A 15761-nucleotide genomic window follows, 5' to 3' on the forward strand; every position below is an offset into this window, starting at 1 on the left:
ATCTGTGCTTGAGAAGCCACCATCTCACCAAGTGTGAAACTGCCACAAGTGAGCATTAGTGCTGATCTCTCCCCACTGTCCCCCATGAGTGGCGGCATGAAAGACTACACAAACAGAACTGAGCTCTCGTGCAGAGGATCAAGCACCAGGTCAATGGGCATTCGCAGCAATGAAGTGGTAAGACGGAAAGTGCCAATATGGGCGCTAATGCCCGGGAAGGTCCAAGAGTCTTTGCCTTATTGGTTAGACATTATTTCACATGTTGTCTGGCTTGTGGTAATCAAAATGATCATTTGAACATCAACCATACCATTTTAAAAATGGAAATGATTAGACAGCAGTGTTTGATTGGTTTGTTAAGACAATCACACGTTGAAAAAGGTAATTCACTGAACTGTAGAAGCCAAGGTGCTGGCACCAGCCCAAAAATGGGTGCACTTATTTATATGTTCTCCTCAGAGGCATCGGATGTATGCCAGTGAGATAAAAAAGAAATCCCAGCAGGTGTTGCCATAACAAAAAACAGCGAGGTAAAAAAAATGAATCTGATCAACTACCATATTTAATGTATGCTGAGAAAATGGTGTCCAACTTTCAAAATTTTAATCAAATGATTAGCTAGGCATATAACCTCCCCCTGTGCCCAAGGGAGAGAAGCGATACAGCCCAATTATGACTCACACAGACAGTCATCCCCCTTTCCCAATTCTTCATTATCCAATACAGCAGCAAGAAAATCAGTCTGATAAAATCCAACAGTCAAGTGATCAAGGGGATTTGAAGATCAACTCGTCTGGGCAATTATATACTATCAGAGTACACAAACACACACATACACAAAGGCTTACTACTGACATATTTACTCATCTTAATGCCCTACTACATATCCACCACATCGTGTAGGCATACATTCACACGGCAGTGCTAACATAAACACAATCACACAGGGCAAAAAATGGGTGGTCTTTTAAACAACATCAACAAAGACAGATCCAGCTGAGGCATCTAGTATAGAGGAATAAATATTCTGTGAACATCTAAGGCACTGTCTCTTAATTGTGTGGCTCTTATTAAATAGTAGTGAGTGTGTGTGTATGTGTGTGTGAACCTTTCTTCCTACCGCAGAGCTGATGATTAAAGAGAGCAGCCACTGCGGTTTATTCCAGCCTCTGCTATGCTCTGTCTTCTAGCCTCCCCTCTGTTTCTTATCTCTCTCTCTCTCTCTTTACAGCTATATGGAATTGAACCATGTTAAACTAGATGTACCGCATAGCGGTACAAAATATGACCGCCGCTCAGTCCTGTACATCCGTTCCGCGAAAATAAATCACACTTCAATTTGTCTCCATATTTTACTCCATCCCCCACTCTTGAAACGTTTGTGTATGCTTGTTTGGCATGCCTGAGTGTGTGTGTGCGGCTGCACAGAAAGTAGCCTACTGGTGCTGAAAGGGTGAATAGATTGTAGAATAGCCAAAGAAAATGTAGCATTGTTATAAAACCTTTAAAATCTCTAAACAATCACAAGTAGGGCAGTTTATCACAGTTCATCCATTGCAACTGGATTGATGAAAGGTCACTTACACCTGTAGGCTACATTGTATTTGGGAAAAGCAAAAGGTATCAGCATAATGTTATTTATTTATTTATTTTTTATGTATTTATAAACAAAAACATTTCTGTCAGTTCCATGCCGTTTTCAACAGCTATCAAAAACAAAGGTCATTTTGGATGGATGGATTTTTTTTGTGAATGTTTCTTCTTCTACATAAGATTTTAGTCATCTTTAGTTCATGTAATACTTTATTGTCAATGCACAAATTAAGTAACAGTAGTCTGAAACGTTATTGTTAATGCACAAATTAAGTAACAGTAGTCTGAAACGAAATGCTGTTTTACATCTAACCAGAGGTGCAAATAACTGACATGTCCAAATGGGCCTTGATGAAATGCGTCGCTAGACTGTTCATACACATTTTAACGGGCCAAAGTTGAAGAGCTTTTGTCCGTTATTGTGCGTGCAAATATAGGCTGATTCATGTTCCCTTGCATTGTGTAACTGAGGTCCATGGCTAGTCTGGCTTTCATCAGACCAAGCTCAATCTTTTAAGAAATCAAAAATAAATAGCGGGCAGATCAGGCTGGTTTCACCCAGCCTAGTCCATAGGCACCGATATTGTTTAATTTTCGATTGAGATATACACGCTTTGGCTATTCTAAATGCAAAAATGCATCAGGGAGTTATGACAAAACTGTAACTAACAAACTAGATCCTAATAGAAAGCTGTTAGCTTCCTAAGCTACAGGTAGGATTATAAGGTAGGCCTATTTACAACATAAATTGTCAATAGGCTATGCTGGCGACACAAATAAAATCTCCTTTGGAAACCAATGGCTACGCCTTACAGTATCAAGCGGACTTAAACTGCCATATCGTGGCGAAAAGTTGTAATAACATTCACGCAGCTCCATGAGTCAAGGAAAGCCGCGAATGAAGTAGCCACTTCTAAATGGGACCCACTACATAGTAGCTTAAGGTGTGTTGCTAAAGCAGCCATAATGAAATGAAGGTGTCATTGTTTGGATACTTCACACACACGTGCTTTTTAATTTCACAGACTACAACTACCAAGCTGGAATCAAAGCACATCGATTCCCCTCTCACACCCTGCACGCACTTAAAACAAAATAAACAGGCGTCTCAGTCTCACGCATGTATAGGCAAAACTGTATCAGACCAGTGTAACGTTGGTAAATCTTCCATTGCACAGAATGATTTTGTAGCACGTGCAATAAATGACAGTCGAAAGATACAAACAGTGCTGCTATCAATTTGCTTGGTATAACCGCATTTATAGTTTTCTACAAATGCAATCAATCAAATTGGCCTCCATCACTCAACCAACGCTAAAGGTAACATTACCTAGGTCCTTATTGATAGTACAAGATTAACGTACCTGCAGTAAAAACCAAGCATGTCCGATAAACATCCTCAGATTTATTTCGGCTTCAAGAAGAAATGGGAATTACACTTCATGTGAACATCGTCCTATCCTTATTAGATGTTAAGCTGCGGCGGTAAATTACAGTCCTTGTAGGAAGCGTCCATTGTTTTTCCAACCCACTTTTAACTTCCAACAAAATTACGTCTCACTGCAACGATGCGCCATCTAGTGGACAAACGACTACTTCTCGCCAATACTGAAAATGCAGCCATGATGATGATGATGATGATGAATATTTATTTTGGCTTTCTTTTAATCCTACTGAATTTGTAATTATGTATCGGCCGTTCTAATACCGATAGTATGTGGGTGCCTGTGTGTGTGCATGTGTATATGTGTGCACCGCCATTTACAGGCCAGTGAGTTTACAGTCACTAAATGTACACATAACCTAATTTTTAGACCCCCATGGATGAAATTCTCTGAAACTTGGCATACCCCAGAGAATGCCAGGTCAATCATACACATAAAATTTGGTGCAGTTCTGAACATCTTAACTGAAGATAGGGGCGATTAAAGCAGAATAATATTGCATTTTCATTTTTTACCGGGAGGGGGGGGTGCAAATCACAAATGAGTGATTATGGGCCAGGTTGATGTGGGCCCTTGAGACCAACATACCATAAAAGATTCTTCATCCTCAGTGCCACGGTTCAGGTAGTTATTTAGGAAAAACTGTTTTTTTTGCGGTTCGGGGGGCCCAGCACGGGGGCGGGGCAGGGTTTGGTGGTCGTCCCGGGGACGAAACAAAATTTTTCCGTAAAAGTCTAGTGGGGCTACATACCCACCAAATTTCATGTACCCCGGTGGTTCGGTGTCCCGGGTTCAGGAAGTAGATGACGGGAAAAATTCTTGAATTGTGTGCATGTGTGCGTGTACAAGTGTATGTTTATGTGTGTGGGTGTGTGTGTGTGTGTGTGTGTGTGTAGTGCGTGCTTGTGTGTTTGCCTGCGTATGTGTGTTTGTGCATGCATGCGTACATATGTCTACTGTGTAAGTATGTGTCATACGTATGATTACTGTAATTGTATGTGTGTGCGTGTGTATCTGTTTATGCACATGTGTGCACATGGAATGGGTTAACATGACCCCTGGAGGCAAACATACGGAAAAAATTGGTCATCCTAGGCCCTACGGTTCTCAAGATATTCACAGAAAACTGTGTCTGCCCTACCCTCCTTTCGGGGGTCCAGTACAGCGGGGGGGGCTACAGATCAAAACGAAAACCGATGGTTCCATGCTATCCATGTGGGGTTACATGCCCACCAAGTTTCGTGTACCCCGGTCTTTCAGTGTCGGGAATCCTTGTTGGTGTAACGGTCACTAAATGTACACATAAATTATTTTATTGTAAGGCCCCCCCATGAACGAAAGTTCACAAAACTTGGCATGCATTCGGAGGGTGTCATAATGATCCTACACTTTCAATTTCGTGCAGTTTTGACCATGTCAGCCAGAGATATTGTGGTGAAAACACCTCATTTTTTGCTTTTTAATTTTTAACTAGGTGGCGCTATACATGAAATAAGTGGTAATGGGATGGGTTGACATGCCCCCTTAAGACCAACATACAAAAAAAAGGTGGACCTCCTAGGCCCTACGGTTCTCGAGATATTCACAGAAAACTGTCTCCGGCCACCTACAGGCCAGTTGGTGTATAGTAACATAAATTAATTTATTGTGTGGCCCCCCATGAACGGAATTCGACGAAACTTGGTGTGCATTCAGAGGGTGTCATAATGATCCTACACTTCCAATTTCGTGCAGTTTTGACTATGTTAGGTCACAGATACCTGCGATTACAACACCTCATTTTTACTTTTTTGTGTTTAACTAGGTGGCTTATACATGAAATGAGTGGTTATGGAATGGGTTGACATGGCCCCTTGAGATCAACAAAGAAAAAAAAATGGTCCTCCTAAACCTTACGGTTCTCAAGATATTCACAGAAAACTGTCTGCCCTACCCTCCTTTCGGGGGGGGGCAGTCCAGCGGGGGGGCTACAGATCAAAACGAAAAACGATGGTTCCATGCTATCCATATGGGGTTACATGCCCACCAAGTTTCCGTCAAGGAATCCTTGACGGAAATTTGGACATGCGAAAAAAAACAAATCTGACTAAACCTTCCTTCCTTCCTTTGCTGCGCGGCGGTCATAATAACTACATTACCATATCCACATAAATGTAGGCAAATGTATATTTTGAAGGGGTAGAGGGTCTGCACTGGCAAAAGCCTCTTTTCTAAATGTCATAATTTCCTATCTGCCCATGGCTATCGATACAAGCATGCAAGAATGGAGTAGGAGGAAAAGAGCTGAGCCCATTTCCGGCAGGGTGCTTTCAGATGTATTTTGATAAGATGGCCTTGGTTACGTGTGATTGTGTCAGTTATTTTAACGTCTCTTTTATTGTAAAATAAATAAATAAATAGTGAAATAATATTTTATGTAACCATTTTACATGTACGCCCGCAAGGTCTGCAAGGCAGTTTCATCAATGGCACGGCTGGGGTCCCAGTCGGTGGGCTGTGGCTAATCTTTGACTCGGTCTGCAGCGCTGCCGCCAGCTTCACGTCTCATCGGCATCTCAGCGATCTGATCTGAGGCCTGTGCCAGGCACACAAGGCCGTCTGGCATGTAGCAATGACGCGCCTGAGAGCTCAGTGCTCCCAAGCCCAGTGGCCATCAACTGTGCCTACTGCGTCTGCTTTATTAGGAGGTTGGAGGCTCTCTGCAAGTTGTCCATTTTCATTTGGATTTAAGTGTGTGACAAAATTGGATCTCTGTGTGTGTGTGTGTGTTGGGGGAATTAGGGGGAGGGTTGCTTCTGCATATGTTTGTGTATGCTCTCTCACACACACACACATACAGTATGAATGTGATATCATGAATGTATATGTTTACGTAAGGGATAATGTATACAATGCCGGTCATTACTGGGAAAATAAGTCCCGACAGGGCGAACCGGACCCCGACGCGCAGCGGAGGAATTTGAATCAAACATTCTTCAGAACACAGCTGATCAACCGTCTGCTTTCACTTTTGAATGAAGTTCCAGTCCTTGCGTAGTGATATGAAAGACGTATCAGAAGCACAAAACCTGTTGCCATTGAAAGCGGTAATTATATGTTTGCAGCGGTAATTACATGAATATATTTTACCGTAGAACTTTGGGAAATCCCATTCAAGCCAATGGAGCATTCTACTTGTCTTGTGAAGAGCCGTGTAATAAAAGTATATATGTGTAAAATACCTGTAAACTTTGCACTTCTTTTACGTTTGTATGTGTTTTTTTTTTATTTAGTTGTTTGTGTTTTTTAAGGCCAAAACATACCCAAACACATATATGACATTGATTATTCAATATGAGCCAAAATGCAAGACTTGCTATTCTTTTCATATTCTCTGAGGAATACACCCTCAGCTGTCGCTGCACACTTCTTTAACCTAAACAGTGTAGGAGTGCTGAGGCCGAACAACAGAGAAATCAATATGAGCAAGCCATTAGGCTGCCTCAGCCCTGCCTGGGAAAACCAGTGCAGATTTACAACCTGGATAAATGACTTAAGACAGGGGAGTGAAAGCTGGGGCCAATTATTTAGACTGGGTGTCGTTAAGGCGCCAAATGCACTTTAGCCTTCCACACCAAGGAGTATTCTGGAGAGCAGAGGTCCTCTGAGCGGTTCGGACCCAGATCCAGCATTGATTCGGACCACATTTGGTCCAGATCCATCAGCTGGGTCAGCAGCAGCAGCAGCAGGCAGAGATCTTATGGGTCACATTAAAATAAACGAGGGCAACCTGGGTGATGCTAATGCTACGCTAACAACACCCCAAGCATCCCTTGTCTACTCAGTCTATTTATCACTCTCTCACGGGAGGACAATAATATCGCTGCACTTTTACTATGATAGCAGTCAGCGAGCTCAGCGCTCTTGGCCTCGCTTGTGCGAGGTTTTATATCGCCCACAAAAAAGTCCCAAATAATGTCTCTCTATATCTCTTTCTCTCTGAATCTCTCCCTTGCTCATAATCCACCCCAAAGCTTTGACACCACTTTTCCTAACAGGGAGAGAATGCGGTTCCATGCCAGGTTCATGCCTTGCACTGATCAGATTAGCAAAACCTAGTGATAGGTGAAATCTAAAGTCCTCTGACACCTGTTCATATTATTTCCTGTTGATTTGGCTCTTGGAAGAGAGACTACAGACAGGTATTTTCACAGAGAGGGGAAATTCTCCATAGTTGCATGCAGTCAGAACAGACAGGGGCCCCAATGGCTTCGACAGCAGCACACAATAAATGTGCCAAAGGTTTGTGACTGTTATGAAAGCACCTGTGGCTCCTCTGCATGGATCCTCTGGCGGCAGAATGAGATGGCTGTCTATTTAAGAGTGGCGATGGCAGTTAAACCCCCATTTCCCTCTGAATTACCCACCGTAAGCCTCCCTCCGCCACCCTTTTTTCTGTTCCCTCATCCTCGATCTGACGGTCTCGGGGGTATGAATCATTCACTCGACACAACATACAGCCACCCAGAGGGTGTCGCGTGCTACAATGACTGCAAGGTGCGCCTGGCTCTCTAATCAAAGCTGGGGCTTTTCAATGGCCCCCAGCCCCCCGACGGAGGTGTGGGAACAAAGAGCTGGTGCTGCTGCTGCAGCACATCTCTCCTCATTTGGTTCCTGCTTAATCACTCATCAAAAGACCTTTGAAAAGAGCCATTCAGCATCTGGGCTTGCTGTGTCCGTTTCCTTTCTCTGCCAAAAGTCATTAAAATCTTTTTCATCTTGCTCGGCTTCCCCTCTAGAACCAACCCAACATACGGCAAGGAATTGAAATCGGGATCCGATAGGTCTATGAATTATGTAAAGGCTGCCAATGAACTGGCTTTGAAAACAGTGTGTTCTTCAAATGCACCAGCATTTATCAGGTCTTGTTTACCTTCAGATCAGCTTGTTGCAAAAAAACTACCTGCTTTTAATCACTGTTTTTCTTCCAGCTTCTGTTGTGCAATGACATCCATGACTCAGCAGATTTGACACTGCCAACTTTGTGAATGCCTTCAAATGCAGCAGAATCTGCTTCTTCCACTTTGTTCTGCTTAATTATCTTGTTACGAAGCACGCTCGCAAACAGGGTATATATCGCATCACCTGGGTGATTTGGCAGCGCGGCTCCGAGTCATTTGCATAATTACTCTTTATACACATGGCGCAGATGTGGGTCGATTAGCGTGCTCAATATTTCCAGCAAATCCCATCAGCTAAGCAGGGAACTTGTGCGGGTGAAACTGATGAAATGTTCTGTAACACTTGAGCACTATTATGAACCTGCCTGGTGAGCTGTTACGCAAAATGCATTATTAATGCGTTCTTATTATATTATAGCATTTGATGTGGGTGTTGTGACTTCTGAGCGATTTATTAGCTGGCTCTTAATAATCGTGCATTCCAACATTCAACGTCAGGTGTGAAAGATCTGCAAAACAAGATGCTGCTCTTTACTTAACTCACTATGACAGACACTATGAGCAAACACAAGCGTCCTAAATTGGTGACAGGCGTTAGTCTCATCACCGCTCACGTCTGGTTTTCATTAGCCTCACCCTGTCTCCTTCCAATGAAGCGTGTGTGTGTGTGTGTGTGTGGGGGGGGGGGTGCTTGTGGTGGTGAGGTGGTGGTGGTGGGGGGGTGTCATGTGCATTGCCCACATCAATTAGAGTAGCTACAATACTCTATACTGCACAAGCAGGGAGGAAAAAAAAACAAAAAAAAACAAGAGTCACTTTGATCAAGGTTATTGCTTCCTGTTAGCACACCAAATCCACCTACACAGTCTCCCCTCCGTCTGGAGAGGGAAAGTGCTGCTGTGTGGAGGGGTAATTAATACAGTCGGCCTGATCTCTGCTGTTGGGCTGTTTTTCTGACTCTGCTATGTGGAGGTTGGGGCTCCAACAGCAGGACTTTGCCTACTTTAATGGGAGCACCTTTGCTGCAGGCTTACACCCACATGCCTGCTTTTCTCTCTTTCTGTTGTTCCCTTTGCTTCTCACATTTTCTCTCTGTATCTCTTTCTCCTTTTGCTTCTCACATTTTCTCTCTGTATCTCTCTCTTTGCTTCTTTCTTGCTCTCTCTTTTCCGCCTGCACCCCCAGCACTTTTTTCAAATTTTCTGGCCCAGCCTAAATGCAATCACTCAGCACCCCCATCCCCACCCGCACAACATCTCACTGCCAAATACAGAGGCGGGCGGCTCTCTCCCATCTCGAGCTGGCCTCTACCCTCTGTGTGCACAATAAAACAGAGATCAGGAGGCAGGGATCGATGCACTGGGCGCTGGGAAAAAAAGTATAACCCGAGAGGTGATATCCCTCCCCCACCATTGCCTCAAGACACAAATTACTGAAGAAACTGACTGGCTCAGCGATCAGCAACACCGACGCATTCGGCAGATTCGAGACAATCTACTGCCCTCTGTTTCTGGATTAGTGCCTCAGTTCAAGTCTGCAGTGTTTTCAGTCGCCCCCCCCCCGGTGAAATTTAAAGACCCCCTCAGGTCAGGCCATATTTACCCGTCAGACGAAGATACCGCTGCAAAAACCACAGAAACCACTTGCTCGCTATTTACCTAAATGTGTAATGAGCTTCGGAATATTTCTTGTGGGTTTCAATGTAATGTGTGCTTGAGTGTGTATGGAAATTATGACAGAATGATTTAATGTCAGCCTGGAGGGACAATCGCCTTGCTTTTGTCCATCAGACAATGGCTTTTGTGGTAGCTGCCAGGTGGCAATCACACATTCGAAACTGTGATGGCACAGACACTGGGCCCGATGTGTGTAATTGTTTCATAGAGCTGTGTGAGAAACGTACAGTATAAAAACCACATAGGCTATGTACCAGACTATTAATAAGCATATCATGCATTATATTAATAATATTATGCTTAGAGGATTCAATGTAATCTACCTAACTCACATCACTGGTGATAATACTGGGTGAATGACCTAATGCACAGTCTGTGTCAAAGTGGAAACAGACAATGGGAATGGGAGCTTGACCCTTAACTCCGGAAACTTGGTTTCTGTCCTTGTCATCCAGGAATAAACTGTTTCTTCCTCCACTGATAAACTACATTCCACACTGAGGCTCTGAAGTGACAGTCCAATATGCTACAGATTTCAAATCCTCTGGCATATTTAGAAATTGTATTCGCTATGATTAATTCAGAAGCTATAAAACATCCTTTAGAATATACAAGACAACCACATATTTCGGCCCTCTCTCATTCCTTGCAGACCTTCTTCTGGAAATGTCGATTGTTCATTTTAAGCTTTGTGAGAATCATCTATATCTTAACGGAGTGTCTATTTACACCCCTGGTACGAATAGCCTTGGCCATTCACACCCTGTGACATAACAACAAAAAGACGTTAATCACGTACACAAAAAACATGGCGGACATTCATTTTTTTGTCAGCAGAAAGGTTCTGAAAGGTTTCGGCACTAATATCTGTTCAGATTAAGTTTTAGATTGAAAAGTTGTGTTTTATTTTCATAATCTTGGTTCAGTGAATACATACAAATGTCAGTTTTTGTGAATATGACGTTCAGGCCTATAAACTATAAGTTTACCTGCAAATGCAATCTACTTGTGGAAAAAGAAGTGCAGTGGTCACAGACATGGGTTAGCATGTGGGAGACCGGGGTTCGATTCATGCATCGAGTGATGCATTTTGGCAGAGTGAGTATGCATGTGTACCAACGTCTCTGGAGAGAAGGCACGCAATTTGAACAAGAAATCGGTTCTCACCGAACCGATTTCTCAACGGAAGTTTTGATTGCAACAATTAGCTAGTTCATACACCAGGGTGTAAATAGCATACAGTACTATAGACACCAGGGTACGAATAGCATCCACTTCTATCTATACATTGATGCAAACAGCATACCTTATTCAGAGTGTCTATTACACAGCTGAGCTATTCACACCCTGTTATGTAACAACAAAAAAACATGTTGCTTGTTTTTTTATTATTATTACATTGTTATTACATTACAGTGATCAATATGCCAGAATAAATGCACAGGGGTGCAAATAGCATACACTGATATTTGTACCAGACAGGGTATTAATAGAACACATTGCTGTGTGCACCGGGGTACGAATAGCATACATTGATATTTGTACCAGACGGGGTACTAATAGGACACATTGCTGTGTGCACCGGGGTACAAATAGAATTCACTTCTAATTGCACCAGGGTACGAATAGCATACACTGCTAATTGTACCAGGGGTACAAATAGCCTTACCCATATCTTAAACTCAAGCCAAATGTCATATTTGCCTAGCTTACCCCACAATTATTTCAACCAATGTTATTACTCAGTGACAGGCTCCAACGTGATGGTGATTTTCCATTTCCAATCAAAAATCATTAACATGATGGATCATGCATCCTGTGTGGAGAATGGACAAGATCCTGAGTCTTGTTATAATCTAATTGATGATGCTGTTGTTGTTGTTGCTGCTGCTGATGATGATGATGATGATCAAGATAATGCTGATTATTATTAAACTGATGAAAAATAGAGTGGAGGTGCTAAAAGTGACTAAACAACCCCACACATTTATCCGTGGCTAAATCAATCTCCAGAAATACAGTAGAAGGGGGAGAAAGGCAAGAGACTGAGTTGTTTACTGAGTTGATGAGCTAAAGTGAGTGCTTCTATGTCACTGAGCAGCAATCAGCACAGGAGGGGGGGGGACGGATAATGAGACTAAAATGTGCTTGCTAAGCCCCAATCAAGCTAAACAACCATTCAGGTAATAGTGGCAAAAAAAAAAAAAAGAAATGCTAACCAAAAATCCAATAGACTTATCAATAACAATAATCTCATCGACGTTATGAAACATAATTAGTAAAAGCTTCGCCATGGGAGGAGGAGGAAGAGGAGGAGGAAGGGAAGGTGGATGGGAGGGTCGGAGAGGAGTAAACAGAGGAAAGAGAGAACAGCCGATTACCACAAGGCAGTCAATTCCCTCTGCACCAGGTCTGTACAAAGCTTAGTCTACTGTAGGTGGTGGAGGGGCATCCCGGGGGTATGGAGGGTGGGGTCTCGATGGGGTGGAATGGCAAAGGGTGCCGGAGGAGTCGCAGCAGCACTCTCCACTGATACTTATACTTAGCCAACGCACGAATCTGGCAGTCAGTCTGAGGACCATAAGGAATTTGAGATGCCATGAAAATCGTTTCATCATATATTTCTTCTCTACACAGGAAGGTTTAAAAGGTGTGCATTGCAGCGTGAGGAAAGATCAAAGTAAGGTGATGAGGCAACACAGCCTGGCGTGTGTGTGTGCTCATGTGATTAGCAAACCCGTGAATTAACATGCTGAAACCTGCGGAACTTCTGGGTAAGAGAGGGCACAGTGTCGGTAAAAATGACAAAGCCAAAGCAGACCAGCAGAGTATGTCGGGCAACAAACCAGCTCCAGCATTTCATCACACACCCAAACACCTTGAACTGAGTACAACACCCCAAATCTAAAACACTCTCCTCCAAAGTAACGACAATAATCATACACTCTTTCTGCACTGTACACACTATACTGTGTCCTCCACTACACTAAACACTCACAATCTACAACACTTTTGACAGCACACTGAAGCAAGTGGTGCATTTGCATCCCCTGTTTTCGGCTGAGAGGGCAGAGGGAGTCAGGGGTGAGGGTGTGTTAGTTGGATGGTGATGGCGGTGGGGTGGGCGAGGGTCCTACCATGTGTGCGCCACGGTGAAACGCCTCTGCTTGTGGGTGTTGTTGTTGAGCATCATACGTCGCAGCAGCCGGGGCGAGTTGCGCGGTGAGAGGCGCGGCGAGATGGAGGAGGGCGAGCGCCGGTGGCCCCGGGGCCGCTCCTGCTGCAGCAGGTTCTCACGCAGGATCTTCACGAGGTCCTCGTTCAGCCCCGCATGCTTGGGCATGGGCGGCACGGCCAGCGTGTCCTGGTGGCCCACGGCCGCTGTTTGCTGGGCCATCCCGCTTCCTTCCTTCCTTCCTTATTTTCGTCCTTCCTTTATTTTCCTTTTTTGCTGTTCACTCGTTTCACGCTCCCTCCGTTGCAATCTTCTCCGTTTCCTCGGGTGAAGCTCAACAGTGTTTTAGAAATTCAGAAAATCCCCAGGGGACAAAGAAACAGTAGCAAACTTCAGGTAGCAATCCCCTTTACGCTCTCAATCTCTGCTGGAAGCTCTCCGAACTGCCACCATCAAACGATGAATATAAAACAAAACAAAACAAAAGAAAAAAATGCACCAAGGGAATGTCTCAGGAAAAAGAGTCCCCAAAAAATGGGGACAGAAGCAGATGCAAACTCACAAACTGAGCTGCACTGTGGTGTTTGTGAGTGACTGAATATGAGTGTGTGTGAGCGGAGAAGGTGAGAAGCGATCGAGAGGAGGGAGAAAGAGAAAGAGAGAGAGAAAGAGGAGGGAGGTTCTCACGCAGCTCCTGACAGCCCAGCACGGAGCCTGTCTGTAGTCACGGTTCTACGCACGCAAACACACACACACACACATACACACACTCATATACTCCAGATGCGTATGTGTTCACATGCACACTCACACAAACACAAACACATACACACATGCACACACAAGTGCTGACCGTGAGTTGAGTATAGCTGAGCTGAGGTGCTGCCACTCTCGGACGAGAGCTGTGAGAGACCCCTGTGCAAAGGCTCACAGCACACACACTGTCACACTCACACACACCGCACAACACAGAAGAGCAGCGCAGCGCAGCGAGTCCGCGTCACCACTCCTCTCCTCAACACTCCTCTCCTTTTCGCTCCTTTTTCCTTGGAAATCCTGCGACTGCTTCACTGCGGGGAGGGTGGAAACAACGTGCGTATAAATGAGAGAGTGAGTGTGTATGTGTGTGTGTGTGCCTAAGAGAGGAGAGAAAAGGGCTAGAAAGGGAGGGAGAAGAGAGGGGGGGGGTTGAGAGATGGGGTGGAGTGGGTTGGGGAGGTGGGGGGTTGAGGGGGTAGAGAGAGAACGTTTCATGCAGAGATAAGGGAGGCTTATTCCTGGATGACTTACCAGCTGTTCTAATAGACATAAGTTAAAGTACACTGGATGAGTGACTCTTAACCCACTAACTTAACCCCTGGTCTTATGGCACTTGAGACAGCAGTATATTCAGAATGCCAGCTAGAGTGCTCTAAAGAGCCTGCACATCAGAGAAGGGTGATACTTTCGTCAGAGCCACACATCATTTTGCGTCGTGTTTGCCTTATCTCCTTTCCCCGCGATTAGACAGCTTTCCTCTCCCTGCCTTCCTTCATGCAGTATCTCTCCACTCCTCTCCACCCTTCCACATCCATCTTTGTGTCTCTGGTGCACAGGATGCAATGGAAATAGATCAAAAGAGAAAGAAAACTGTTTTATTGATCTTTCTCTGTTTAGATTATTTTTTTCACCCCATCTATTCATGCACCTCCCTTAAGTGCTCATGAAATTGTAATTTTTCTTTGCAAAAAGTCTGACCCCCCACAATGTGATCAAATTCAAATTCAACTCCTTTTAAACATCAAAACAAATGTCCGGTTGTCTGCAGCTTTGTTCATTTTATTGACAGCACAACGTGGGGTGGCAGGTTTATGTGGGCAGGGGTGTTTGTTTACTGAGCAGTTAGTGTGTTTACCTTCTGATTCATTATGAGTTTGACAACGACCTCACCTCACCTATCTTATTGATTTTCCAGCCTACCACTCATTTGCATTCACACAGGACTCTCAGGGTACTTATGTGAGACAGACGGAAACCAACAAAGCCCACTAAACACAACACAACAGAATTAACTCTGTTTACATCTCCATCTCTCTCTTTCTCTCTCTCTCTCTCTCTCATTTCAGTTTGCTGACCGTCAGTCGTTTCCTGTTCAGTACCGACCCAGAGAATGGGCGTTGTTATGTTTGCCATGATCTACATCAGCGCTCATTCATTAGTAGAGCCATATGGAAGATGTGACACAAGCCAGCCAATTACCTGTTTTTACTGTGTGTGTGTGTGTGTGTGTGTGTGTGTGTGTGTGTGTGTGTGTTTGTGTGTGTTTGAGTGCACACACGCATGTGAGGGAAAGAGAGAATAAAAGCGAGGGAGAGGGTGTGCATGTGTGTGCTAGTGTTAATGTGTACAGAATATTTAAAGAGTGACCGCCCACGGTAGCAAGGGAAAGAAAAACAGTCTAGCATGGGAGTCTGCATCATATTGTCCACAATATGTCACTGAATATAGATTGAGTCCATGCCATCCATGTAAGCCCCCTGCAGAGTACGCCATTGCACACTGTAGGCAGATCTAAACAGGATTTAAACAGCCATGACTGTGATGATATTTAGATGATCAACAGAAGAGCACTCAGTGTTGACTGATTACAGGTTGGCTTTGAGATTAACCTGAAAAAGTGGTTAGTGGTTATCAAAATGATCTGTGAATTTAAAAATAAATAAATAAATACTGGGTCCCTGCTTTGTGGTGATGGAGGGATTAAAATGTTGAAATGACTTTGAAGGGCATCAGCCCCCTCTTTCTCCCTCTCTCTCTTTCCCCCATTTTCCATTCTCCATCTCAATATCAAGCAAGGCATCGATCCTATTGTTCATCATGGATCCCCCATTGAACTTAAGATTTTGGTTGATATTAAGCAGTGATAGCAGAGAGGGTTAAAGCGGATTGATCA

General features: G+C 44.0%; 1 protein-coding gene across 3 annotated transcripts in view; it reads right to left on the reverse strand.

Moving 5' to 3' along the window:
* The window catches only part of pde4d (phosphodiesterase 4D, cAMP-specific), a 159247-nt gene that overhangs the window by 63851 nt on the left and 79635 nt on the right, over positions 1-15761 (reverse strand). Inside the window, exon 1 of one of the 3 annotated variants that reach the window (XM_048242892.1) lies at positions 12792-13755. The exons of 1 other annotated variant lie outside the window; for it this stretch is intronic. In XM_048242892.1, coding sequence (XP_048098849.1) covers positions 12792-13051 — 260 coding nt within the window. In that variant the 5' untranslated portion in view covers positions 13052-13755. Of the gene's footprint in view, positions 1-12791; positions 13756-15761 lie in introns of those variants that run through there. One more of the 3 variants, XM_048242886.1, reaches the window with a different exon arrangement.

The sequence above is a fragment of the Alosa alosa genome, chromosome 5 (genome assembly GCF_017589495.1).
Source record: "Alosa alosa isolate M-15738 ecotype Scorff River chromosome 5, AALO_Geno_1.1, whole genome shotgun sequence".
NCBI classification, from domain to species: Eukaryota; Metazoa; Chordata; class Actinopteri; order Clupeiformes; family Clupeidae; genus Alosa; species Alosa alosa.